The 27,817-nt window shown below is 39.9% G+C and overlaps 2 protein-coding genes across 7 annotated transcripts in view; one reads left to right on the top strand and one right to left on the bottom strand.

Moving 5' to 3' along the window:
• VPS41 (VPS41 subunit of HOPS complex) overlaps positions 1–24,278 on the bottom strand; it is a 28,594-nt gene extending 4,316 nt beyond the window's left edge. The window contains exons 1-25 of one of the 3 annotated variants that reach the window (XM_078860261.1): positions 24,173–24,278; positions 20,838–20,876; positions 18,759–18,860; positions 17,297–17,374; positions 16,804–16,878; positions 15,658–15,727; positions 15,309–15,370; positions 12,691–12,810; positions 12,174–12,320; positions 11,345–11,411; positions 10,658–10,740; positions 9,767–9,899; positions 9,114–9,229; positions 7,501–7,557; positions 7,135–7,196; positions 5,789–5,870; positions 5,101–5,193; positions 4,731–4,858; positions 3,954–4,098; positions 3,092–3,133; positions 2,927–2,977; positions 1,254–1,391; positions 755–809; positions 444–584; positions 40–176 (exon numbers count right to left, since the gene is read on the bottom strand). In XM_078860261.1, the coding sequence (XP_078716387.1) occupies positions 40–176; positions 444–584; positions 755–809; positions 1,254–1,391; positions 2,927–2,977; positions 3,092–3,133; positions 3,954–4,098; positions 4,731–4,858; positions 5,101–5,193; positions 5,789–5,870; positions 7,135–7,196; positions 7,501–7,557; positions 9,114–9,229; positions 9,767–9,899; positions 10,658–10,740; positions 11,345–11,411; positions 12,174–12,320; positions 12,691–12,810; positions 15,309–15,370; positions 15,658–15,727; positions 16,804–16,878; positions 17,297–17,374; positions 18,759–18,860; positions 20,838–20,876; positions 24,173–24,190 (2,241 nt within the window). In that variant the 5' untranslated portion in view covers positions 24,191–24,278. Of the gene's footprint in view, positions 1–39; positions 177–443; positions 585–754; positions 810–1,253; positions 1,392–2,926; positions 2,978–3,091; positions 3,134–3,953; positions 4,099–4,730; positions 4,859–5,100; positions 5,194–5,788; positions 5,871–7,134; positions 7,197–7,500; positions 7,558–9,113; positions 9,230–9,766; positions 9,900–10,657; positions 10,741–11,344; positions 11,412–12,173; positions 12,321–12,690; positions 12,811–15,308; positions 15,371–15,657; positions 15,728–16,803; positions 16,879–17,296; positions 17,411–18,758; positions 18,861–20,837; positions 20,877–24,172 lie in introns of those variants that run through there. The other 2 variants (XM_078860263.1, XM_078860262.1) reach the window with 2 other exon arrangements.
• A 220-nt stretch (positions 24,279–24,498) lies between these two features.
• POU6F2 (POU class 6 homeobox 2) overlaps positions 24,499–27,817 on the top strand; it is a 57,970-nt gene continuing 54,651 nt past the window's right edge. For 2 of the 4 annotated variants that reach the window (XM_078860265.1, XM_078860269.1), the window contains exons 1-2: positions 24,499–24,608; positions 24,924–25,047. The gene's annotated coding sequence lies outside the window, so the exon portion shown is untranslated. Of the gene's footprint in view, positions 24,609–24,923; positions 25,048–26,122; positions 26,241–27,817 lie in introns of those variants that run through there. The other 2 variants (XM_078860266.1, XM_078860267.1) reach the window with 2 other exon arrangements.

Consider the following 27,817-nt stretch of genomic DNA (forward strand, 5'->3'; position numbering starts at 1 on the left):
CGTGTTAGACATAACACGCGTGTGTTAGACATAACACACCTGGAGATTGTAGTCGTGTAGAATTTTCACAAGGGAGTCACGCAGGTGTGGGATCTCCATTCCCTCCTTGATACGCCGGATAAGGATGATGGGATCAACGTGTGTTCCAATGTTGTTCAGCAAGCCCGTAACAAAAGCTTTATTTGTAAGGCGACACACAAACATATTTTGGTTTTTAAACAAAATAATGTCTTAATAGTAGCAGTTATTTCTAAAATATATCATGAAATGCATATAATGGAAAACACAAAATCCATGAAATGGTTACACAGAATGCATTTTACCGACAAATATATAAACTTCATAAAATATACACCGTTATTTGAATGGTGCTTCTGTCACTTGTATCGTTTCAGATTCTGTTAGATGTGTTTGTGCGCACAATTTATAGTCTATATGCCAACCAGGTTTATCTATAGAGTAGGTGATGAGGTCATCCCAGAGCTCTGGGTCATCCTGTTCCTTTGCAAACTCGATGGCTTTGTCCACGTCATTTAGATCCTCTGTGATCATCCGCAAGGCCTGCTTGCTGTTCCCCATACGACCTGCAATGTGCAGGTATCACCGTGTTAGCGACAAAGCTACTGCAACACATTGTACATGAACCACACCAAAGAGTACGATTATAGATTGAATTTATTTTGGGCAGTGATGCGTGCATTAAAATGCAAACTGCAATAACTTGAAAAATCAGACTGCATTCGATGAGACTTACTAAGGAGAAAAACCGTCTCTTCAATAAAATGCCTCTGTTGACAGATTTCGAGAGCCTGAGAAAGTGACATACATTCATTCAGATGACAATAATTAATTTCAATTGGCACTTCAGGCTCCTGGTATACGACTTGTGCATTGATACCCGGTGAACATTCATAAAGAAAAGTGGGATCTGTGTAAGATCACATTCTGGGAAATGCCGTGCCTTTAGCATTAAGCACAACTGCTACAGTCAACATGACCTCCATTTCAGGGTTTTTTTTGTGACACTTGGGTCAAACAAGCGGCTTTTCGTTGTCTACGCCACACAACATTCGAGCCATCATGGCACGCTCCACGCGGTCACAATAGCTTGCTTGCTTGCTTATCGTGATGAGGGCACATCGAAGGGTCACGCAACATTGTAAAACATTTCCAGCTTTCAAAAAACACTGCCATTTTCACAGGACCACCGACAGCACAGTTGTTTAACGCGGGAAAGGGCATTCCAACCATACCTTTTGTAGCGGGCAGTGAATGCTGTTTCTCAGGAAGGGAAGCAGGTTCGGACGGTCGTACTCCGCATATAGCCCAATTTGCAACTCGTGGTATTTGTCGCCCTTGTGTGGGTCCCACTGGAACAACTTGTGCAAGTACTGTAAGACCAAGATGACAAACGCCGGTGAATATGTGGAGGCGACGTGTCTATTACTTTGATTTGAAAATACAAAGAGAACGCTGTGACCTAAACACCGAGTCCTGTGATTATATATTTAGAACCTGTTAACCCGGTGCAATGAGTAAGCGGAGGAAATCTTTGCTCTCTACTTCATTGCAACAGATGTATTTGATCTGGTTATCACTTGTGAAGAACAAAGTGTATTTTGTCATGGCGACAATGAAATGTATTTTGAAGATGCAAAAGGCAATCATGGATTTTATAACGTGTGTGTTTTAATACTATTACATTTTAGACGTGAAAAAATTGGAATCTTTTAAAATAATTGACTGTAAAAGACAAAGTATATACCCATGTTAACAATTCGCAGTAAAGAAATCATCTATGGTGCACATCAATTGAAAATATTCATTTAAAGGGTGCTTTCAAGCGTGTCCCTTTATATCTATAGTACTAGCTTTTTTGCCCGTCCAAAGACGGGTGTATATTGCAGTAAATCTGAAATATTAAATAGAAACATTGTTCAGCTCATGATTATTAATGAGGGGGGGGGGGGTTGCACCATGTGGAGTGACGTCACCCGCTAATGGTTATTGAGGAGGGGTGCGGCATGTGGAGTGACGTCACCCCCTCACGGTTATTGGGGAGGGGTGCAGCATGTGGAGTGCGCGACCTTCTTGTGCGTGAGTGTAAATTTCCACGCGGGCATGAATATTAATAAAGGGGGGGGGGGGGGGTATCTTTTGCAGTGACGTCACGCACGGATGTAGCACTGTGCAGCGTAGATAACATTTTTACCGTCACTTTCTGTAAAGAAACGTCATATTTGAAGCGACTTCGCTAAATAAGTTATTTAATTCAGCACGACCTTCCTCTGCGTTTGTATAAAAATCCACCCACTCATGAATATTAATGAGGGGGTGGGCCTCATGTGGAGTGACGTCACGCAGGGGGGGTAGACCTCATGTGGAGTGACGTCACGCGCAGGACACATACATTCTTGGCTCATTATATTCATATTTAAAATATTACATTTTGAAAAAATATGCTTTTTTACTAATTGCAGTTTTGAAAGTAAGCAGACTTAATGCATGTTGCCATTTGAAAATTCTATTTCTCTATGACTTTGTATGAGGCGGGGTGATTGGCACAATGTACTACAAAAACCCAGCCACCTGAATTTGATTTCAGACCACGGATCACATCTTGTGGGAAGTGATATCCCAACCCGTTGTAGGCCTCCCCCTTCAGGAACTCACATTGATCAGCTTGGTTAAATATGGCTAACCAACACCTCATGGACCAACATGGTGCGAGGCCTTCATATAGCGGTGGATTGACAAAGGGGGCTGTAATAGTACATAAATGATCACCCTTCTTTGATCCTATATACGTGACTTTACCGAAAGACCCAAAGAATATGAATTCCTGCAGTCACGAAAGCTTTAAGTCAAAATCACCCTCTTCTTTATGCATATCGTGGTTATACCCCTAACGTGATAATAAACGTACCACATGTTGCAGCTCTGGCCGATCCTTCAACTCCGTCACTACTTGCGTGATCTGCAATGCAAGTACACATTTCATAGGTATGATGATTTTTATTGCGCAGGCAAAACGTCAAATCAATTACAACCTTATATAAACAATTAAGTCATGATGATAAAAAAAACTCACGGGGATTTTGTCTTCATTGTCCAGAAGTAACTTTGCAGCTCTCTACACAAAATAAAATACAAGATTAATTTGAACAAACACATTCTTACATTTAAAGAATAATGAAGCTTTGTTACATTTATTATTATTATTCTTTGCCCAGGAAAGCCCGGGTCTCAAGACTCTTTTTTTAGGAGGATCCTGCCACGTTTTCGCAGTAGGGGGAGATGTCGCTATGTGTAATCCAAATTGAGCAATTTTCAGATATTTTATAGCATTGGGATATTTGGCCAAGACAAGTTATGTTGTTTCAGCTGTGGGAAGAAACCAGAGAATCCAGAGAAAACCCACACAGAATAGAGGGAAAGAATATGCGAGCACCACACAGAATGGTTCAGGAGTTGGGAATTGAAACCAGGACCTCTTTGCTGTGAGGCACAAGTGTTACCACTCTTCGCATCTGCCACGAACATTACTAATATAATAAGCCAATAATGTGTGTGTCCCGCGCATGATGTCACTCCACATGTGCCGCCCCCTCATTAATAATCAAGAGCTGAACAATTTTTCTATTTAATATTTCAGATTTACTGCAATATAAACGTCCTTGGACGGGCAAACAAGCTAGTCTTATATATTATCCCTTTACGTGGCACACATTATATGTTTGTTTTTGTCAATGTACTTTTATTTGTGCCAATTGATGATGGTGTCACATCGTAGAGGCAACCTCATGTCCTCAGCATGCTCCAATATTCCTGCTAGAGTGCCCTATGTGAGCTGTAATGGGAACTCCATTGGTGTTGATCTAATAAACACATCAAAATATATATCCAGGCTGCCTGGACAATATAAATCAAAGTAGGGATTGCTTCCCACAAACCTCCTTGTCAAAGTCCATGAGCAAAGGTATCTTGTCTTGTATAGCAGAGAAGAGGTTGTGCTTGTGAATCAGCTCGAACACATCTTCGTGCTTGAGGCGCAGGTAAATCGCGAGAGCCTTGTCATAGCGCTGGTCATACGTATAGCTAGGACAAAAACAATCCCAGTCACACTACCGCAAAAGAAAACGTGATCTTTTACATGTGTTCACTGGCCTAGCCCAAGTGTTGCTATTTGCCAAAGTGAGATTTAGCTAATATGTAGGTAGATATATTCTTTGGATCTTTCAGTAAAGCCCATGAGCAAAGGCATTTTTTTTTCTATCTACGTGGCTTTACCGAAAGATCCAAAGAATATGAATTCCTGCAGTCACGAAAGCTTAAAGTCAAGATGTAGGTAGATCAATAGAGGTTTTTTTGGGTTAGATCGCGTACATATATAAATGTGTCATTACAACCCGCCACCACCCAACACAGGCAACTAGTAAGGATTGTCATGTAAACAGAACATGCCAATTCGTCACTAGTACAGCACACCGGTGTGTTAGAGAGCCAAGCCACAACATTTACAATCAGATTGGTCAAAAACTAAACTGAACAAAATGTCCAATCTGCCTCTTATATGTAAAATTGTGTTCTAAATCTTACCGTACCTATTTTACTATATTATCACAAAAGTAAAACATGATGAATTAACGTTTAAAAAATGTCACAAACATGTCTGTATTTCCCACTCTGAAAGCATCTAAATAGGATCAGTGCTTGAAGCTCAAACTCACAGCTCGGCCAGCGTTTTGAGCAGGACAGGGTTGTTGGGGTCACGGTTCAGCTTGTCAATGACCGTCTTCACGATGGCCAGGTTATTATAGAGGTTTCCAGGCCACTCACGAATGAGGGATGCAAATCCCTGGTGAAACACATAGGGGAAAAATATATCTGTTAAGCACGTACTTTGATCACTCCAAATCACACTGCCATATTTCTGAATTTATGTACCATTCCGAATGAAGTAAACATACAAATGTGATATTATATTAATAAATAACACTGCCCTATGTTTCGGGCAATGACTCTTTATAACTATAAGTAGACCACTACAAGTATGATGCATGTTTTCACAGGTCAGTGCAAAAGAGGCTGCATGCTCACCTCTATATCCGAGTAAAGGAACTCATTTAGGATCATCTCATAGATGGCAGGTCTCAAGCGCAGATCACCCCGTGGCAAATACCGACTGATGGCCTTCACAAGCACAAGTAAAGGCATATGTCAGGAATGATTGTACAAGTGAATAATACATCACCACACTTCACAAATCAAGTCTCTTCCGTAATATATAAATTCCATCAATACTTAAAATAAGCAATAAGTGTTTACAAAACCTCATTTCACAGTTGTTACATCCAAATCTAATACTACCCAACCTAACCATTTCAGTTAAGAGCACCATCCGCACGTGTTGCGTGAAAATGAGGTTGTGATGTGAACCTCAGGCTTGCATCCAGACCCCACTCAAACTGGATGGGAAGCCACCGAGTGTGACCCTCCACAAGCCCCTGGAAACACTCTCATTTTCACAACTGCTATGGTGTGTACAAGAATGAGCGGCAGGTGTGGGGGCTATTGATTTTCTGAAGCAGGTTTTTTTAGCCTTGATACTTTTCTCCAAATCTGCCCCTGAGATGACTTGCAATTCCAATAACCCACAATGCTATGTTGGGGTTTAAGGCAGGTGATTCACCAGTCAGCTTTAACCTATGCGGGGTCAACAGTGCCCAATCATTGAGACCAGGTGAAATTGCACAGAAGTGTCAGATGTTCCCAATGCCACTCGTACCTTGAGCTGCCCAACCTTCTTAAACTTGTACACTTCATCCTCCCACAGCTCCATATTTTTTCCCAGTACCTTTTGACAGATCCTGGGATAAAACACATTTATTTAGTTTTTTTGACCAAATAACCAAAAAATAGATTTACATTTGTTTATTTAGCTAATAGAGATTGGAAGATATTTTATCAATTAAACCTAAGTGCAAATGATAAACAAGAATGAGAAAATGATAAGCTTACATACAAGACACAAAGCAAAGCACAACATATCACCAAACTACATACGTGAACTTTACAGTAAGGTATGCAATCTGAGTGTAGAAACATGAATACCACAATCTTAAAAATCAACAATGGTAATCAGCATAAACCCTTCATACTGTGCGTGCAAAAGTAAACATTAAAAGCCTCCTTCCACGTACACATTTCACACCAATAAATTACAAATTCTTCAGAGCTATGATGATTCAAGACAAGCCCTCCCGAGGCCCCCACAGAACAATCTTTACATTTGAGGTATGTGTCGAGTTATCTGTGCTACAAATGTACAAAACGAGGTGACAGGGTGGCTCAGGGGATGAATACCACGTTGTATTACTGAGATGGCACCGCCACAGGGAACCTAGGTTTGAAACTGGGCAGCCACCTTTGATAAAACTGGGTTTTTCCAAGTGATCACAAAAGACTGCGATACATCATTACATTTAATTTTCACTTTAAACTTGCTTATTCCATTCATGAGAATTGAACGTTAGCCGATTGCCATGTGATACGCTTTATTAGGCATGTAACAAACAAGTTAAACCCATCGTGTTGACAAAGAGACCTGTTGAAAGGATATGGGAAGCAATTTTTTGATACATTCTCCAAATATCTACACTGACGATTGCGAAAAAGTGATTCAATTTGTGTGGAGAAACTTGATATGATAGCTGTATTTATAAATGTAATGAATTACCATTCCATGTGAATCAGACACCTTATTTAAAAGATTATGATCACATTTTACATTTACTTTTAATACATTACTATACTTATGCAAATAAATTTTGAGTACTGGTTTAAAAATGTTATTTAATTCGCCACCCAAAATATGCTACATTTAAAATATATATATTAAACTATGAACCCCAGCAGTCACTAAATATAAACATGTTCAACGTCAAAATCGAAAGCGGTTGCCATAATATTATATAGGCTTAACATTTATAAAAATACTGAAAATAAAATGTATTAAAAAAATAGAATGTTTTTTAACGTAACACTATTTATGTTTATAATTTTCACACAACACGTGTGGTCGGTGCTCTGAAATTAAACGGTCAGGTTAGTTCATCATCACTCTGCGCTCACCTTCCGGCTGTGTCACTTTCACCTGTTGTCAAGAGATGAGAAATGTAGGCACGGCCAATGTCCTAAAACAAACCGGTAAAATAATCAATAAAGTCGACAAATCAGACAGAGAACAACGGAGTAATGACATATACAAGCCAGACTTTTATCGAAAAAAGTGCAGAAATTCACATGCATTTACAATTTCTCATACAACCTGCTCATGCCATTTCAAGTTTCATTTGTAAAATTACTGTTTTTAATACCAGATATTCATCTGCATCAGAAGTCAGGTTAACTACATACAGGCATTGAGTGAAGTTTAAGATTAGAAGTGAAACAAACTGCTTCTGATATGAAGAAATAGAAAAGAATAGTTGAAGATACCAAAACGTTGTGTCTCTTAAGACTCTTCTGACTGACTTCTGCTGCAAGCAGAGCTTCCTGAAATCGAAAATAAAACGATCTTGAATCAAGCAAGAGTTAACAAAGCATTTTCACGACCAGAGCACTGCCACATCATGCGCTCGTGTTAAATTTTTACACGGAAACAATTGCTCACAGCACACATTTGTATGGGCATCACGAATGAAATGCAGCCGTCGTGCAACACACCATGGTTCGCATATATCTAGATACTCTATGTGCAGATGCAGTAGCAAATCGCCCTTGGTCAATCCACTTCTGAATGGATGCTTCCTAATGCCATTAGGGTTATTTTGATCAGTGTGGGTTGTTGAAGGTGGGGGGAGCAGTCGTTGGACAACAATTTATTTTCTGCACTGTCCTCCTCTGCCGATCATTTCACACCGAAGCATATAACAAGATGCTGTGCATGGCGAGTTACAATTTCAATAATTTCCCAGGCTCAACTTTGCTTAGCTTTCAAGATATGATGAGATTGGGGCACATTCCTGCTGATTTTGTAATTGGCTTACAACTTACCACCAAGAGAATAGTCCCTACATAGAATGTATGTTTGCAAAACACATGGTTACCTTGATCTAAAATCTACCCCTTCATGATTCATTTATGCAGCTGAATTGCTGGTCCATGCACAAGGTGCTCAGAGAAGTGGTACACACTGGGTGGCTGTGAATGACTGCTCTGGCGCTAATAATCAGCTAACCAGTCTTTGCTTCCCCCCATTATTCAACATCAGTCATGATCTGTCCACAGTTGGATGAAAGCCTCCCCAAGTTGTCATCATCCCTCACTGTCCTGTGGTGTTACAACCCATCTACCTCTTGCACACAAGCCGATGTCATGGCTACTCCACCGTTATTCTTGACCACCTGCCATCATCCCCTTTTAGCGACGCGTCCTGCCCAAGCCCACTTTTCTTAACAGTCAATATGTTTTGTCGAACATGTGTGTGTGTGTGTTTTGTAACCCATTTGTTCGTCTTCCTGTCTCTCGGTGTAATTCCAAGTATACACAGCTCTACGCTTCTTTGCACACATTTCGGTTTTTGTTCCATTTTCTTTGTCCACGTCCATGCTTCTGGTCAATGTCATTGCAGGAGCACACTGTTTAATAATGTTCTGCTTTGGTAAATGTTCTTTGCATTATTAATTTCAGTTTTCCAAAATTACTCCAACCTCCTCTTGTTTAGCTCAGCATGTATCATTGTGTGTATACCTAGGTCAGTGATGTAAGGCAGACCAGGATGAAAATAATGAAATAATCTCCATTTATCAGGATGCTTTTATTTAATTATCCATTAAGTTTATGTCGAGTGTATTATTCAGTTTTTTACCCTTTCTTTATTTTGTTTGCTGGAGCCTTCCTATAAGTCACTTGTTATTCCTTAAATGTCCAATTGAATAGGGATGATGATTACTTTAATACCAGGAGACACATTTATGTGCCACAAGGGGAGTTGTGTTAAAATTTTACCAAAAGCAAAATTATTAATAAAAATGTATACAAGAACATTTTTATTCCAAAACATTTTCCTAAAATAGCACTGTTCGTTTACAACACACGCAGCCATAAACCTGATATTGCTTTGTCTCCAGGAGCCAGGCAATGTGGTCATCTTGGTCTCTCTCCTTTGCCACCACCACATCCCGTGGGCTCACAATGTAATACATCAACTCCTCCGTAGGGTAAGCTAAAAGACACAGAAAAGGACATTTCAGCCTAATACACATTCTTCCTCGCAGCCCTTAAGTATGTGGGCAATTGGCATTTATTGTTGACCGCACTAGAATGCTCATGGCTATAGTGGGGTTAAGTGCTCTGTGTGTGCATCCAACCCTAACCATAATGTGTCATACATATTCCAAAAGGTCATTTAGAATACCACTTTCATTCCTGCCAACCGCAATGCACCGATTAAATTTAAATTGATTCTTATACTCATGATATGTGAATTGAATTATGTGTATAAAACATATCACTAAAATACATGCAAATTGCATGAAACTGTCACATTTCCACAATTAAGTGACACAATTGTATGACAGAAAAATTATAAAAACAATACAAAAGGTGGAAAAAAGGAGTAAAAAAAACTATTCTTTAAATTAATCGTGACCTCACATCATAACACTTTATAAAAAAATAAGGAGCATCCCATCACCTCGGTAACAAAATCCTCCTAATTGCCTTGGTGTTCCCACAATTGCAAAAATAAAGTTTCCCTCACCTAGGTGATAGTCACAGCAGCGGTATTGATGGTACCCACGAATGGAGAGGGCATCACAAGAGGTCTCCTCGTACGAGTCTTCCTGATGCTGCAGAATGCGCAGCTGTGGTCGGTACGCATTTTTGGTACTTTCCTATGGAGTGGCTCACAATAAGATATCAAACAAACAGACAAGGTCAATTCTAATTGTATCAGGGGTGAAGAACCTTTTTCTGACCAACGGCCAAACATGACTTTAAAATTATGTTTGTAGGCCACACATTAACATACACCTTACTCATTTCTGCAACTACAAGAGGCGATTGCAGTGATAGACATTACCGAGGGATCTGATATGCAAAAACAGTTTTGCCAGGTCAAAGGTACCTATTTAGTATGGCAAAGATGCTTACAGTGACATATAAATATTGTTTAGGGGTCATTTCTAAATGGCCACAGCACACAATTAAGTTGTGGGCCATATTTGGCCCACAGGTCATAGGTTACCCACCACTGATTTTTACCAACGTTGTTCATTTATAATCTTTGGGAGTATATTAAAAGAGTTACATGGCTACCTGACAATTATTACGGTAAAATGTAACCGAAACACAAACCATAACATATTTGCTTGAAAAGCCTGAAAAAAAAGACCGCTTTGGAACCTGAGGCTTGAGAGATATGCTACGGATCTATTGTTGCTTCATCGGAGAGTTTGCATTTCCACGAGCAACCTCTTGGAGGCAGTCTTACACAAATTCTACCGATTAAAGGATGGGTGTACATTAATTACACAATTCCTGCTTAATGACTGTCTTCAGTAGATATATTAGGGCGATAAAGCTGATTCAGAAACTAATCATAATTCAAGCCTCAGCTTTTATGGCAGTTGGTGGCTTGCAGTTTACTTACATCAAGCATGTAGGACAGGACAACCAGTTGGTTTCCCAGGGGTGCGATGCCACTCACAAAGAAGTCTACTTGGAATGCTGAAACTAAACAAAATATTTGATAAATATTAATGCAAAACACTGTATATATTTTTGAATGCCATTACTATTCAGTTTATGCTACTGATACAATAAACAAGACCACAAGCTACAGGACAAACTTCAGCATGGGTGATTGAAAACAAGGTCAATGGAGCATGCCCACCAAATATAACCTTCTTCTGTGTAAAATGATTTGAATGCTTAGGTGGTGCAATGTGAATTCAATCCATTGGAAACACCTGCCATTTGGTCCATGTACAATTAACAAAATAAATAAACCAATAGGCATCCCTCATATCTGCCCCTCCACATACCATAAAAGCATCACATCCCATTAGACACACATCCTTCTGGTAGTGCATGAATTCATATGCATTAGTTTAATAAATGCAAACTGTGGACTGATTTCGACATTCAATGTCAGGATTGCTTGAACTAATGCTGATGAACTACATGTTAAAGTATGTTATAGTATTATTGTCCAACATATTTTACTTACAGCAGTAATTTAACATTCCACAAAATTATTTGTTGAAAAAACCCACAATAAAAAAAGCATTTGAATATCTGCACAACTACTTTGCAATATGCTGCGTACTCAAATTACCTATTTCCACATAGCGGCGTGGGAGGTCTCGGTTTTCTGCTGCAACCCTCTCTTTAACCACACATATCTACACGCACACACAAGGAAACATTTGCGGCATCCACGTGAATTGCTGCATTATTTCATTGCTAAAAACTAAGTTATAACAACAGTGTATTCTGGGAGAAAAAAACAGGGGGGAAAAATAATAAATCAGACCTTTTAACCCATGATCATTATTCTGAGCCAATGTATCATCTTATTATAACCACAACCTAATCAAGAATGTGTTCATATCGACAGATAAAATGTAACCACCTATGACAAAATGACCCTGAATGTACCTGATGTCATCAGATCATGAAAGATAATCATGTTTGAGACTGAATAGTGCTTAGAAAGGTGATCACCATACAAAATCAAGGTGGACATCGGTGGCTGCGTGGTTATCTGGCAATTATCAGAAGGAAGTGTAGCAAAATCCATTGCTGCACTTCTCTGTCCTACACTGATCTATGCTCCTCGCCTTCAACAACTCGCACTGGCCAGCATAGTGACGTACGCTCAAATAACCCCCCCACAAACTACGCAGCGTGGGGAAGCTCTCATTCAGCAGTGGATTCATAAATAGGCTACACATGTACAAAATCCAACTTGATTTTACGTACATTTTGTTAATAGAATGTTCTTCATACTCAAACTATGTACAGAAGCATCTATTTACAGGAAAATAAAAAAAAGTGTTTAGCAATAGCCAGAGTCTAAATAACAAATAATTTGTTCAGTTATATGACCGTTTGCTGAAATGTAGGCTACGGTGGACAAAAGAAACCTAAGCCATGTTCAGCACCTTCACAGTGTCTGCCCAGCCGATAAAGAGTGTGAGGTCATCCTTCCAGCACAGGCTGCAGGGGTAGATCTCAGGCCGCAGGCTGGTATTGTCTCGCGACACCGTCGTGATGCGTTGCTTAAGGTTCATGTCGTACATCTTGACACCCTGCAAAAACCACATGTCAGTGCACTAGTTCAGCTCGTAATTTGCATACAACTTCATGATAATGTGAAATTTTGGATTCTAGAAACCACACAGCATCTGTGATGCACATGCACGCAGTACATCACAAAGATGGTTTATTGAATTGCAAATGCCAATGTGTGCCTTGATCTAATAATTTTTATACTAATTTGGGGATATGATTCTGTAATTTTTCGTATGCACCAATAATGTAAACAAAGTTTCCTGATCACACACTAAATTTACAAATGTGAGGTTTGCTGCATCTGCAAGCTTTTTCTGTCACGTAAAAAAAAAATCCTATTGGTATATAGCAATGAACTGCACTTTCGTAATGGTTCAATTCACTTGCCTTGCTATTCGCCCAAGCAATAAGATTGGCTCTCCACTTGATGGTGGTGATGATTCCTTCGCCCTGATGTAGGACTGTTAATTTTTGCTTTCCAAGCCATCCACGCTCACACAGATAAAGCTGTAGATAAGTGCGAAACAAACAAACATGTAGTGTCATACATATTGAACACATATCATATTCGACCAAACGTGGTTTTTGCTGGAATCCAAACTGCAAACCAAGAGCAAAAAAAGCTGTGTTCTGGCCAAACAAAATGGTTCATCACGTAAACAGTCTCACACACAATACATTATATTGTTTTACGAGTCATATGGATACAAAACAATCACACAGCCCACACATGCACGTACCCATTAACAATGCTTCAAAGACATTAGCCCACACAAGTATTGATATGAGCCTAGTTGTGAAATATACATGACCTTTTTTTCAATAACTTTTTTCTGTAAAACAAGTTTCCCCCAATTACAGTTACAAGAGTCCTCAAGCATGATGACAAGTGTTCTCTTTTGTCATTACTGTCCAATACTCTCTGCATCAAACATCTTCAATCGTTTGAGCATTACACTTAAAGAGAAAGAATTTATAAAATTAACATTTTAATTAACTATATATGGATTTCAATGAACTGAAAGAAAATCAAGAATGCCCAATATCTTGTTTGAACAGTTTTATCATATTATTTGAAATGTGAAAATAAATACAATCACGCAAGGGCACACTTAAAAGCCCCTATCTGCAGAAAACTCAATACTAATGCACCGCAGGTGTCAGTGTTACTGCATGTTCGATCACATGATGTGCATTTAAGAGACACTGACGCCTCATCTCCACCCATTAATGACCCGTATTTGCACTGTTATGACACTTGTGTTTCAACTCAACTTTTAACAAAAACATCACATGCCATCAAAACCAAATTCACTCCATTCTGCAAGAAGAGATAAATAATATGGCATATTATTACATTTTAGCAAAGTGCTAGTTTTTTTCTGCTGACACTCTTAATGCCTTTGAAATATTTATCAGGCCTTTGCAATGAACACAAATGTGCATGTCTTACTAAATAGGAAATTACCCTATAAATTAATTTTACAATTAACGAGTAGAAAACACGTTACCCTGCAAAGTAAAAAATGTTAACAGCTATCACTTTCATACTCTTCCCACAATCCTGTACTGAGAGCACTAACAGTAGTCTGCTATTTTACAGAATAAAATGTCAAGATCATATGTATTGTGAGTATTATTTTTATATTCTCATGGGTTTTTTTAAAAATCAGACAAAATTATTACAATAGGAGCAAAAATTAAAAGTTTAGAGCACTTTACAATGAACAGTGTCAATCTTAAATTTCGATTTAAAGCTTTCGTGACTGCAGGGATTCATCTTCTTGGTTCTTTCGGTAAAGTCACGTAGAAGGGAAGTAATAAAAGAATAAAAATAAAACATAATAAAATAAAATAATAAAATAAAATCATTATTTTATTTTATTATGTTTTATTTTTATTATTTTATTACTTCCCTTCTACGTGACTTTACCGAAAGAACCAAGAAGGAGTGTCAATCTTCTCTATTCGTTACTTTCACCTCTTCGGTGTCGCTATTATAAGACCTTCAAATTTCTTGCGCCATTCGAACTCAATTATATGTTTATTCGTTACATGGTGTAGTGTACTTCACGGAGCCACACACTTGAACTTGGAGGCAACACGTTTATTACACGGCCCCAACAGGGCTACTACATAAACGTACACAAGTTAACTAGACCCCGACGGGGTAACTACATAACCGGTAACACTCTGACTGACCCACCATGCCGAGCAAAGACCGAAGATCGAGGAGGTGTAGCATGGTGGGTTGATTCCAGAAGACAGACCATGAGTGTTCCCGGGACTTCCCTTTTACGCTCCCGAGCGTGGCCTCGCTCCGCCTTCGGCCAAAGAAGGTTCTCGACCGAACATCACGTATCCCTCAAGCCACCCTTCGGGCCCCCCCACTACCCTGTCCATATCACATGCCCTCTCGGGTTCACCCAGACTGTCACGTCCTCACTTGCACTTCCCTCTGACCATCGCCAGAACTATGCCCCCTAGGGCCCGCTTCCATGGCATACCCACTCCGGTGCCAGAGAGAAGCTCAAGACTCACAATTCTAGTCTTGTGACAGCAGCTGGCGCTAAACGCCAGAGTGACTCCATTTACATCACTACACACGGAAAATCTCGTTTAGCCAGTTACCCAGCTAGCTTTGGTGGCAATGGGCGATAGCCAACAACAGTTTTTCTTGGGGTGGAGAGGCGCCCAGATAGGAGCCAGCCAGGAAGATTACTTTTTGATGTTAGTCAGATTAAAAACATTATATGTACGAGTATCGAAGTGGTTGCTATTACTCTTATTATCACCCTGCACGACTCTTTATAATGTTTAGATTTGTTCAGAACTTTTGTAGGTAAAATGAAACCACAATAAAAAAAACGTAAAATCAGTGTGTTGAAATTCCAAAGGGGTCTCGATAAAATCTATTTAAGGCTACATTGCCACTTTTTGATTATCTACTGGATTCTTTTAGGAGGACGTTGTAGGGCTTCATGCAGTCAAAACATGCCAGTTACCTTGTCACTTCCTGTAATGTATTGCCTGGATTGAATCTTTCCAAATTCTGGGTGTAAAGCCACTGCCTGAAATACAAAACCAGCCACTTTACGTTACTCTCCTCAATACACCAGAACCATGGGTCCCACATGTCACACAGTTCAGATAATAAATTAAGTATTAAATGATATTCAGTTGCATTTCAACACTAGAAATATAATATTCAATGCATTTCAAGCACAAAAATAAACACAGTTAACATTGTTTAACGATTATATAACATATTTATTAATCTCAATACATCGTAAAGTGAGCAACATGATGGATAAGACAACAGGCATTTAATGTTGTAGTATATTACAAATGTACTTGCTTTAATAGGCGAATCAAAATTGCAGTCTGTGTTGGCCTCACTGCTGTAAAGACCATGGATGAATACCTGAAAAGATGAACGCCAACATGGTAAATACATTTCAGTGCAATTAACTTGTTGGCAATGGCGGAGCCAAATGCATTATACATCGGTATACATATATTTATAGAGCACGAATTGCTCTTTCAGTATGGAAGCAATAATTAAATGTAAATGAAATCTATTTGCAGGGTGTTTTACTTTTGGTAAAAGGTTCAATCAATTGTAATGCCTTGCTTGGCATCTTGGGACCTCACATGCAAAGGGCAGCCATTCAGAGTTTGCAGAAATATGATGGAGAAACAGCCTAGATTTTTGGCAGCCTCAGAAAAGTCAAGTATTTACCTAATATGCAATAGCTATATACCACTAATCATGCCACAAGCACCAACGTGTCTTTGGAAATACTCCTTTTCCATTGTTGTTGAATCATTACTTTGTCCGGGATATACAGCTATAACTAATCTGAGAAGTGACGCAGGTGCGGAAATGTGCCATTTTCATGGAGGTCAATGCATCAAAGAATTGAGATTTGGCTAAGCTGACCTTGTCCTTCCATAGAACCTGCCACTTCACTCACCACTAGCTACATCTTTCTCATTCCCAGGAAAAATAAACGCCTTTACATCAAACCAAATGAAACGCACAAACCAGACCCCAACAGTAGCACTTCAAGCAAGCAACATTATATGAATCAGGTAAGAGGATCAGAGGTGCACTTACTCAAAGAAAGCTAGTGCTTGACTTCAAAATGTGAACTATAGCAAATAATTGGAATTTCCTTCTTTACAACTGGAAACCATCCATCAGTCATGTTCTCTGATTATACAGCAGCCACGACACTTTTGAGGTACATTGCGCTCGCCTGACTTCAATTGACATGTACACATTAGCTGCAATTTATTCCCAAGACTTGCAGAAAGACTAACTGTTTCTGCAATTTGCAGCAATGCTTAGTACTGTTGTATTCAACAAGAGGATAAGGCACACAAACCATTTCAAAGACATGACATTTTGTGTGACCTTTTTTAATTGTGGTGCCTAGGTTGGTAATTACAAATTTCGATGAACGGGGTGAAATACAGGCAAGAAACATAAAATACCTTTCCCTCATCAGAGCAGCTGGCGATATATTCTCCATCCATATCCAAGCTGATTTGATTCACAGTCACTGTGTGCTGGCCAGAAAATAGTACTCATTAAGTAGCAACACCAAAAGGCATTCAAGCAAGTGTGCTTTTAAATCTGCGTGTTAACATTGTTTAAAAAGGGTGTCTACACATATTGTGAAACTGTACACGAAACATGGAGCTCACATAATTTGTGTTAACATGTGCAAAATATACATTGTATGTGTTAACATGTGCAAAATATACATTGTACAACTAAATAACATGATACATTTCATTCACTTTCTTTTAGAAATACATCCCAATATACTTACGGAAAACTATATAAAATGTTCGATTTTTAAAAATGATTTAGGATTAAGATATATGGAATATATACATACCATGCGGCACTGCAAAATACTTCAAAATATAATCTATTATACGTGACAATAGACTGTGGTGTCAAGATATAAACGATACTTACAGATGAAAACTCTCTGATTTTGTTGCCATCGACATCCAAAATAAACACTTTGCCAAAATGGGTTCCCAACGCCACGAACTGAAAGTGAATTTATTCACCGTTACAAAACTGAAGCTGCCAACATGCACAAAATATTGTCTTGTTACGAACAAAGAGGTCATGCTAACATATTAAGCAAATAAATATACACCTATCTATAATTCATTTGTTTGGCATTATTCATCTATAAAGTCCAAATTAGTAAAATGGAAAAACACACATATCACAGGACTGTATATACAAGGTTAAATCCAGTAACATATGAAATATATTTTTTATTAAACCCATTACTTTAAACCAGTGCAACTTTAAGCTGGAAGGACTTGTGTTTTATATTGCAATATACAGCTGTGTTGATTTCTGACTGTGGACACAGCAGAATATAGGCATCTGTAATAAAAAGAGGGCATTCTGGGTTTGAATTATTTTAGTAATGAGACTACACATGTCAGATGCTTATAAATACAACACAACCGAAAGATTTGTAAATAAAAGCCAAAAAAAATTACAAAATGCACCACAAAGAGACGTCATTAAAAATTCAGTGTGGCGGAGAGGCGCCATTTTTTATGATTACTGTTCCCCAGGAAGGCGGCGGCCCTTTCGCTCCCTCCTCACTCTCGGTGGACAGAAAATCAATACTGTTTAATAAAACACGGGGCCGCTCCACCGAGGCCTGATGCCTGGCCTGGCCCACTGCGCCGCGCCACTGCTTTCGCTCGCCTCAACGCTCCGCTCGGCACCGCGATTGCTGGCGCATAGCGTAAATATATAAGTAAACAAGTAAACAGATACATGGAAAGATAGACAGGCACACGGAACAAAATTATGAGAGAAAGCGATACACAATAAATGTAGATAATTCGATACATGTATATGGTCTCAAGGGTGCCACAATTACATGGCTTTTCAACTGATAAATATAAAATGTATATTATTTCAATGAGAATTGTATAAATTGCATTATACGTATTATTTTGCTGGGAATACTGGACATATAATTGATGCATAAGGGGCCATAATTAAGTCATAAGACTGCAATGTTATAAAGTAGCACTGACCTAATTTTAAAATGATTTTGAAGCCGCATTTAAATGTGCTAACCAATAACATTTATATGACAATATAATCTATGAATATAAAATACTGCAGTATATAAAAACATCTAAGTAATGGGTTAAGTTGTACTTACTTTTAATACATCACTCTCAAATATATTCTTTACTTCCTTATGCAGAAAATGTATGTCAACCTCAAAGTATAAATTATTTTCATATTTCTTCAGCTATAATTTGGATTTCAAAATATGTATTTATATATATATACTATTTACACAGATTGCTTTCCACCAATAATGAATTCCCAGTGCACACATGAGAAGAGGCATTCGCGCCCAGACACGCGCGCTCATTCAGCACTCTACCTTGTCGTGCACCGCCATGCAGCTGGCTGCGTCATGCTTCAAAATATCGGTCACCTCGTTCCCCAAGCGTTCATACTTCAGTTTGGGCTCCTCCAGCTCCTCCTGGAAAACAAAAGGCACGGTACAGGTACAGGTACAGTACTTTTGTCAATACACTGCTGGACGAGGGCCTCTCCATGCCGTTCAGGTTGTGTAGAGTTATATGATCATATTTTACCATGAAGGTCAACATGGGTTGGTGAAGGCCAGGGGCATAGATGTCAGGAGAATAAGATGACAAGAAAACACATTTTACTACACCGTACTTTTCTGACAAAAAAGCCCCACGACAGCCAACAACACACTCTTTGGTTCTTTCGGAAAAAGTCACGTAGGTATAAAATGAAATAAATAGTGATTTAATTTAATTTATTTTTTACCTACGTGACTTTACCGAAAGAACCAAAGAGCATGGATCACTGCAGTCATGAAAACTTCAAATCTAGCCAACAACACCTATATTATAATTGGTTGTGGCCGATCAAAGCCCTGTTCCCACCCAAATCCTCCTTAGCTTGAGGATCTGATGAGATCAAGTGCATTATGGGTGATTTAACATGAGAAGTGAACACATTTCCAAAAAAACTGAATATGCATACTTCTCATTTCTAGTGATTGTATAAACCACATCAGCAAGACCTATTGTCTGCACTGTGGCCTACAGCTCTAAAAGCATTTCTCCAGTGACATACTTTATCTTTGCTCCTGTTAAAAGTATTTTCCATGTGAAGCTTTCCCAAAATAATGTCTACTTCTCATGGGGAGCACATACAATATGCTACATAGTGACTATACAGCTAAAACCATTGTTAGTCCTTTTGTGCATATAGTCCAATAGATCTCGTGCTCACGAATAGATTTGCATAAACCAAAATGTGTTTTTCTGTACAAGTTTACTTTAGGCATTAGGGTGCATGACAGAATGCCAAATTAAAGTCTTCAAAAGTGAAATTAATCTGACTCTTTGCAAAATATTGTACCTTCCTATTTTTTTCAGAACGACATAGCATTTAAAAATGAGTGTTGCTGCATTGGATTACTAAGCAGTCAATTACAAGGATGATCTGCAATTCAGAAAATGTGCACAATTAAAACTCAAGTTAAATGTTTGTTACAAAACAAAGACTACTTTTAATGTTAGAAAGTTCTACTAAATGAAAATATAGAATAAAACCTAATAGTAAAGCATCAGAAAGACAAGCACCTTACTATCTTTATTCCCAGAGCAACTGTTATTTTGCAACCATTGCCAAGACCTGTAATCTGTGGTCAAGTCACTGTATGATCCCATCACCAGAGAACACTCTTACTGCTGTCCACGGTGCTAAACTCTCATCCTAGAGCTTTAGAGAATGACAGATAAAATTACAGTATACACTGCTATGAAAAAAACACCTAAAAAACATACTGAAGAAAATTACACCAACAATGAAAGCACTATTTTAAGTTAAATGAATTCGGTTGGTAAATAATACGCGAGACCATTGAGGTTATGTTTGGTAGATTTATTAAGCTTATACTGCTGGCAAGCTCTTATGGGCTGGCACAAGCTGTTAACTGATCACATTTATCTTGCACTCTCATTGACTGCTGCACCTTGGCTTGAAAGCAATCTTTTCTCATCCCTCTAGATTGCATTAAGTGCAGTCACAGATTTGACAAAATTGGTGTCATGTTCAGCTTTTCCTGCTCTTGACCCCAAAAATCATCATCCGGCATCCACTTCGCTCAAATCACAGGGCATTTCATGGGCTCCACCAAGGCAATCAATGTCACAAATCTCACCGCTTTCATAGCCCTTTGTGTTCCTCGCAGTAAACGAAACGCATTACATAACAATATTTTTCTACTTTTCCAGTTATTTGTTTCAATAACTGGAGGACACCAGAAGTCATGGATAATACCCTGGCCAGCCACCCTTGGTGGAGATTTAAAAAGATTTTTCAAAAACTGAGGAATCTCTTTCACTAAATAATATTTAATATTAACGGAAACATGCTTCAACATCAAAAGTAAATCTGAAAATAATAACCAACTTACCTCGGAGTCATCCTCAGAGTCGCCAGTGTTAAAGGTTTCCTGGGAAGGATATACACATTTATTAAAACAGCATGCTTTTAATTCTAACGTTGCGCATTTAATTACACCAGTTCTCAACATCGTGGCAGTATAACGCTTAAAGCTGCTGTGTTCGTACATTTGTAAAATATAAAACACACTGACAATATGATAGAAAACAAAGCACTGGCATGCACATGTTTGAAAATACTCCTGAAAATGGATGTGCACTTGCCATCGAAACTTTAGGAAACACTATTTACACTGAATCATTATATTACCATTACTTGTTACAACTATACAAAATGCATGTACTGTATAGGTGTCTATATTTCATTAACTATTTACAAATAACTTTCCTCAAACAATGTATCACTTGTATTTAGTCTGTGGCAATATAAAATAGTACTTAAATGTGAAACAATGCATTGACAGCGAACAGCTGTATTGTTCACATTTGCTATAACGCACAGCTGTTTACAGACCAGGTGTGGTTACAACTTATACGAAAGTTCTTTGTTTTGGGAATTGATTGTGACGTTTATTCGTTTCGTCGCCCACTAGTGACATGGCCAACAATGGAATATCTCTATGTGTGTGAGGTTAAGAGAGGACTAGGACTACCTCTACCAAACACACACGCATATACGATGAGTACCAAGCCCATGTCAACAATAATCCCAACTTCCCTGGGCTCTCAATACACCACTAGCATTGCAGATCAGTGTGCAGCACTCACACACAGAAGGACTGTGTAATCTCCTATCAAGGTATAATAATAACAGCCCGTTTTACATCGGGGATGCGGTTCCTGAAACGTGTGTCGAATATCGAAACGACGTAAATCAAACCAAATTACAGGATAGATAGAGGCGATGGCTCAGGCGACGGATACGATAGAGGACGGAGGCTCTCAGCGACGTGTGGGTTGAGGCGACGCAAATCAGGAGGTAGTATTAATAACGTGACGACGTATTTGCGAAACGACGTTAAAGAGTGAGACCTCAATCAGGGTATGACCCTACACCACAGTGACAAGTCTTGCTCCTGTATGTTCTGCACAGCTGTCGCTAAACTGTACAGAATTCAAATAAGCAAAACTAAGATGTATCCGATGCGAAACATTCTAGAAGATCTCCACTACAACCAGAAGCACAAACCCACATGTGCAGGAATATAGTGTATGCAGTACAATGCAAGAGGATTGTATGCATACAGTACACTAACACGTTAACACGACTGCATGTATGATGGAGCATACATAGTTCATGCAACTAAATATGATGCAATTAATTGGGGGCGAAAAATATATAATGGTGCTCATATACATCTGGAAGAGTGCATGTAGTAATGTTAGGTAGAAGAAATAAAACAACCTGGCTTAAGCGTATAAATGGCGTGACCCGCCAAAGTTTTTCAAGATATAACAGCAGAAAAAACCCCACAGATTGTCGTGATTTTTGCTTTTATTTTCATCAGTCTAAGTATCCTTATTTGATGGTTGAATATTTTTTTCTGTTTGTGCAGTCACTTTAAGATGTTTTCTTGTTCATGTTTTTTGTTTGTTGCGGTTGCACCCGATTCGAGAGCCGAATGGCTCACAGGGCTCTACCAAATAAATGAAACTGAACTGAAATGAAACTGAATAAAAAAATGTTCATAAATCAATTCAACAGCATTCACGTCAACTTTGGCGTTTCGTGGAACACATTGTATCGCAATCTCCAAATGCACGTCGAAAAGTGTCGCTAGACGAAAGGGTTGCCGATTACATGTTCACTCTTCACATCCCCTTTTAAACCCACTATTGGATGACGGCAGCATTAATCACAAACGAATCGAGTGGGATAATAGATTCGTACGCCCGCGTTATCACTTCTAACGTAGACCCTCGTGTTTCCGGGTTGTATCCCTCCAGCATTTATTTCATTTTGCTCAGCTAACGTGTCATACACTATTTTTATTTTGCTCATATTTATCTTGAGCTCAGATTTTCGGGCCTTTAAAAAATATATAAGGTCTTCATATTCTAGTGCATTTACACTGTTTATTATATTGACGATGTCGTCAGCGTAATGAAATGGTAAAATACATTCTCCATTTATTGCTTTATCATTTTCAGCCAAGGTGAGAGTGCATCTCCATGTCTGAGTATTTTTATTGTCACTTTCTTTACAAAATCTCAAGTTTAACTAACTGTTCTCTATATAAATGGATTGGATCATTTTTGTATATTTTAAGGCCTTGATTTGTGCAGGAATAAAGAGGGCGAGCGTTTGTCAAACTTAACCACGTGTCTACAGAAGATACAGGAAGAGGAAGACATGGATTAGAGGAAATACCCAAGTTGCAGATGTAAGAGGAAGTGAGAACGGGCAGGGCACCTCGCTCGGTCGATAATTGACCGAAAACATTGGCAGCCAAAGAAGAAAGTACGCCCAGGAGGCGTGGAAAGAGTATCGCCGAACTTATTAACCATTGACACAATGTACACAAAATACATGTATCCACATAGGCACTGTATTGTTCATTCCACACGCAAACAATTCACCCAGTTCAGTGCCAGTACATATTCTGCATGGGTAGAGTACTGCATAGAATGTACACACTACTGTACTGTATTCCCCATGGGAATTCTGTACACGGTGTTCAGAAAACACCGGACTTTACGTATTGCATCAAAACGGGGAACGTGGTGTAAGACTGTACACATTCACCAGGAGGTACAACAGTACTGTGATATGCTACCACACACAGTACTCGCAGTATAGTTCCTGTGTATACTGCACAGGCATTCACAATGACGAGCGCACTGTACACACAATACAGTAGTTGTGCGGGGAACAGTAACGTACCACGTACAGTACACATACAGTAGGCCCCAGGTACAGTATAGCCCCCAAACAGTACGTACAACGTACAGTACACGTACCACGAAACAGTGGGTCCCAGGTACAGTATAGTCCCCAAACAGTGCGTGCCACGTACAGTACACGTGCCACGTACAGTACACGTGCCACGTACAGTACACGTATCAAGCACAGTACACGTATCAAGCACAGTACACGTACAGTACACGTACCCCCAACAGTACGTGCCAGGTACAGTAGTCCCCAAACAGTACGTGTCACGTACAGCACTCACCACACAGTACAGACATTATTTGCAACAAACAGCAATGCTGTGTGTACACGCACACACACACAAGCGCGCGCACACACACACACGCAGGGTGGCATGCGTCCTGTGCCCCGTCACAGTGTTACAGGGCAAGTGGGGAACACGTTGGACGCGCGGCCCCGCGTCTCTCCCCGCACCTTATTTACGTCGGCCATGTCGCGCGGTCACGTGCCTCGCGAAGAAAGTAGTTCCGGCCCTCGTCAGCTGACCGCGGCGGTCCGCGCAGCCTTTTCGGCGCACGGCTACGCAATGCGCGGAAGGCGATGGGAGGAAAAGGGAAGGTCGGGGGCGTGGTCTGCTCGGATCTATTTTATGTTAATTAGTTAAGGGAATGCGCAGCGTTGGGCGTGGAAATTGCGTGTAACATTAACATAATTTATGGCGGTAGTGGGGGGAGGGGCTCCGCGCCGCAAGTTAGCACAGCATAAATTATGATAATGAGAACGCATGGCATTGAGAGAAATTGCTTTACAGATAGTATTGCCACGCTGGTACGGGATGAGTGATGCTGGCTCAAAACAACGCACGGCTGCTGCCTTAAGGGAGAGGAGTGAGTGAGAGGTGTTCGGAGAGGTGTGATAAACCCAACAATTCTAAATATTTAAGAAATAATATATACCACCAAACAAGAAAGTGTACACACTCAAGTGATACAGACACACGCATGACTGTCTATGTATGTGTGCACGTATGTGTATTTCATCTTCACATTGAAAGGGCTGTGCATAGACAAGGCAACAGGTACAGGGTAGAGAGAAGGGGGGGGGTGTTAGTGGAGTTGGGGTGGTGGGGGGCTGCTGCTGCTGGTCTTGGCTGTGCAGGGTGAGGCTGGAGATGACGGCGGTAGTATACCCCCTCTGCCCGTGATTCCCCTACCCCTGCGCTCAGCTGATCGAGACGGGGGCTCAACCGCGTGCCAGATTTGGGGCTCAATTTGGGAGACGAAACCTTCCCCCAGCTCACACCGACACCATCATCACACCGGACGCCTCTCGCCGGGAAATATTGACGGGTAAGAAGATCACGTTTGATCGCCTTCTCTTGAAGATGTTTCTTTTATTTATTGTGTGTGTGTGTGATCCGTTATTGTTTTATTGTTGCAGTTGTATTACTGTAATTGTTAAGACGGGCCGCTTTCACGTGTTCAATCATTAAGAGGTCCCCATGTCATTGTATTACTCCTGGCTTGTTCCTGCGCTGTCCACGGTGCTGAAATTACTTTCAGCGTGCGGATGAGATGTGCATGCAGGTCGGCAATAGGTATGTAGCTAGGTGGGTTGGTTCTTTTGTTTTCAATTGCATATAAATCGAGTCTGCTTTCACCAGCGTGATTAAGGGCCGCTTTTCACGTCTACAGAAACGCAGAGGTGTCTATGCATTTATTAACTGGCTTATTCGTGCGATGTCCATGATGAATTTCATTACGTGACGAGCTTTACGGATGCAGGTAAGGTAATGTGTGTGTGTGTATATATGTAAGAAGGTTGTTTTGTTTTCAAACAAATATGAATTGTTGTTGCTTTTACAATACAATGTAAGCACGGGCACAAGTGAATGTATGGTAAAGCGTGAAGACTTTATAAACACAGTATGAATCTCGATATTAAATTAAAGAAACACGCCCGCTTTTTAGCACGTTTTCTTGCAACTCATTCAACGTGTAATAAATATCGGACTCTATTATGTAAGTTTGGCGCAGCTCATAACAACAGTTCTAATGTTTAAATATGTATTTATTTACCGGTGTTGGACGTGTGTTCCCGTTTAATCAAAGCACACAACCTTTTAACCTGCATGGTAAAAGGCTCGCATTTAATATTTATGTTTAATTAATGGGTTTTTTGCTTTACTGGGCTAACACGCATTATTACTATTATTATTTATACGCAATCACGACCCCTCTCATTAATAAACATTGTGCATGACTTTACAATGGCTCAAAGTCTGTCAAAAGACGGTCCTCTAATTTGTTTTTTGGGGGGTTTATTTTCCCCAGGAGTTGTGATTATTAATGCGGTTTGTTGTGTATTGATTTTTTTGGGGAGGGGTGAGAGAGAGATGGGGTGGAAGGAGGAGGGTGATCAGGATTTGAGTTTGGTGGTGAGGGGGGGAGAGCTGCGTTTTGTATTTGTCTTGTGCGAACCGTTTCGGAGAAATTGGCTTCGTGGACTCCACGCGTTTCCCAACGAATGTGCCACGGCGATCGTAAGTCTCATCAACGATTCTATTATTGTGTGTGGCAATATGTTCAGGAGCTAAATGTCAATGTTGAGAGGGCATCAGGAGAGAGTTCGTACAGTTTAGCTATTCCTCCTCCGTCGAAGGAGCGCAGCGCTTTATAAAATAGTCCATCGTTTTTGGTTGCATGGCCACAATCGCACTACTGTGACTTGTCTTTCAGTTTCTATTCGTGAAGGAGATGTGCACATCGGCCTGTTGATGTTTTGATGCGGTTGATGCTTTACACTGATGTCTTCGAGGAGGAATGTCAAAGCCAGGAGGTGCGATGTTATACAAGCAGACCGCGGGGTATCGACGTTACGCGGCTTTTCCATTAACCAAATATTCGTGATGCCAGCAACTTTGTTTTCGCAACGATAGAATAACCGTGCCACATGGTTCCGCGGTCTTTCCTTTTGAGCGTAGAGAGTTGTGTGTAAACGGTAATCAAACGCTCAGTTTAAGCCTCTTGTTACATCAACTTCTGGACGAATGCCTCTCTTCCCCACGCCGTGCGCCTTATGCGAGTTGCGTGGTCACTACCGACCACGCCGGTCAATGCGCGTAAAGTGAAGCGGAGATGCCCCAGGAATGGTTCAGAGGTCACTCGCCCCCTGTTGGTGTGATGTTTGTCGTGGCCGGGAATCGAACTCGGACGACTGTACCGGGTTCACGACGCAGTGGTGCGCGAACCAGTGCGATACCTCTGCCCGTCGTAAATCCATTTGATGCATTGTCTCTTTGGCAATGGGGCGCCTCGGAGTTAAGGAAAAAAAGTGAGTTTAGATTGTTCGTTTTGCGGCTAAATTGTCGTATTTACCTAGTTGTCATATATTTTGTGTATACGCAGCATGTCATGCAGTAACAACGTTGTTCAGGTGTCTGTGCACCCTACGCAGAATGTTGTTACGTATATACAAATACACGAATCAGTTAATTCGTCTACCTTTGCATGAGACTGCGCTGCCATTAAGTTCGTTAATTTTATCCCCAAGTTTTGCAGATGCGCACTGGTGAGAAAGCAGACCAGCTGCGCGGGGCGCCTCTCTCTCCCTTTAAACCACGAGCTGCTTGCCCTCTTAACCTGCACATCCACGACTGCCCTTCTGCTTGGTTTAAATAACCCGACGCTATGCTTGGGCGACTTTTATTTTTATTTTAAACGCAGTTACCCGAGCCCCGGTGCTGAATTTAATGAATCTTTTAAATTTGCGATGCGAGTACATGTGAATATAAAACTCTTACAAAAATGTAAATCCTGACAGATTGTGCTTACAGGCGTTGTATATGTATGAAGAATATTTAAAACAGTTGAATATTTATATTCTTGGTTCTTTCGGTAAAGTCACGTAGAAGGGAAATAATAAAATAATATTAATATAAAACAAGAGTTGAATATTTGTTATAGTTTGTATCACGCATATTCTGAGGATAGCTCGATTTGAAACGATTCTATGACAGGCATATCTGCTTTCATAAAATGCTTGCAGATACAATGTTTTGAATAGTAGACTGTATATCCACATATTTACTTACGTAAATAGACAAATGTGATTTTTTTA

Source organism: Lampetra fluviatilis, chromosome 10 (assembly GCF_964198595.1).
Source record: "Lampetra fluviatilis chromosome 10, kcLamFluv1.1, whole genome shotgun sequence".
NCBI lineage: Eukaryota > Metazoa > Chordata > Hyperoartia > Petromyzontiformes > Petromyzontidae > Lampetra > Lampetra fluviatilis.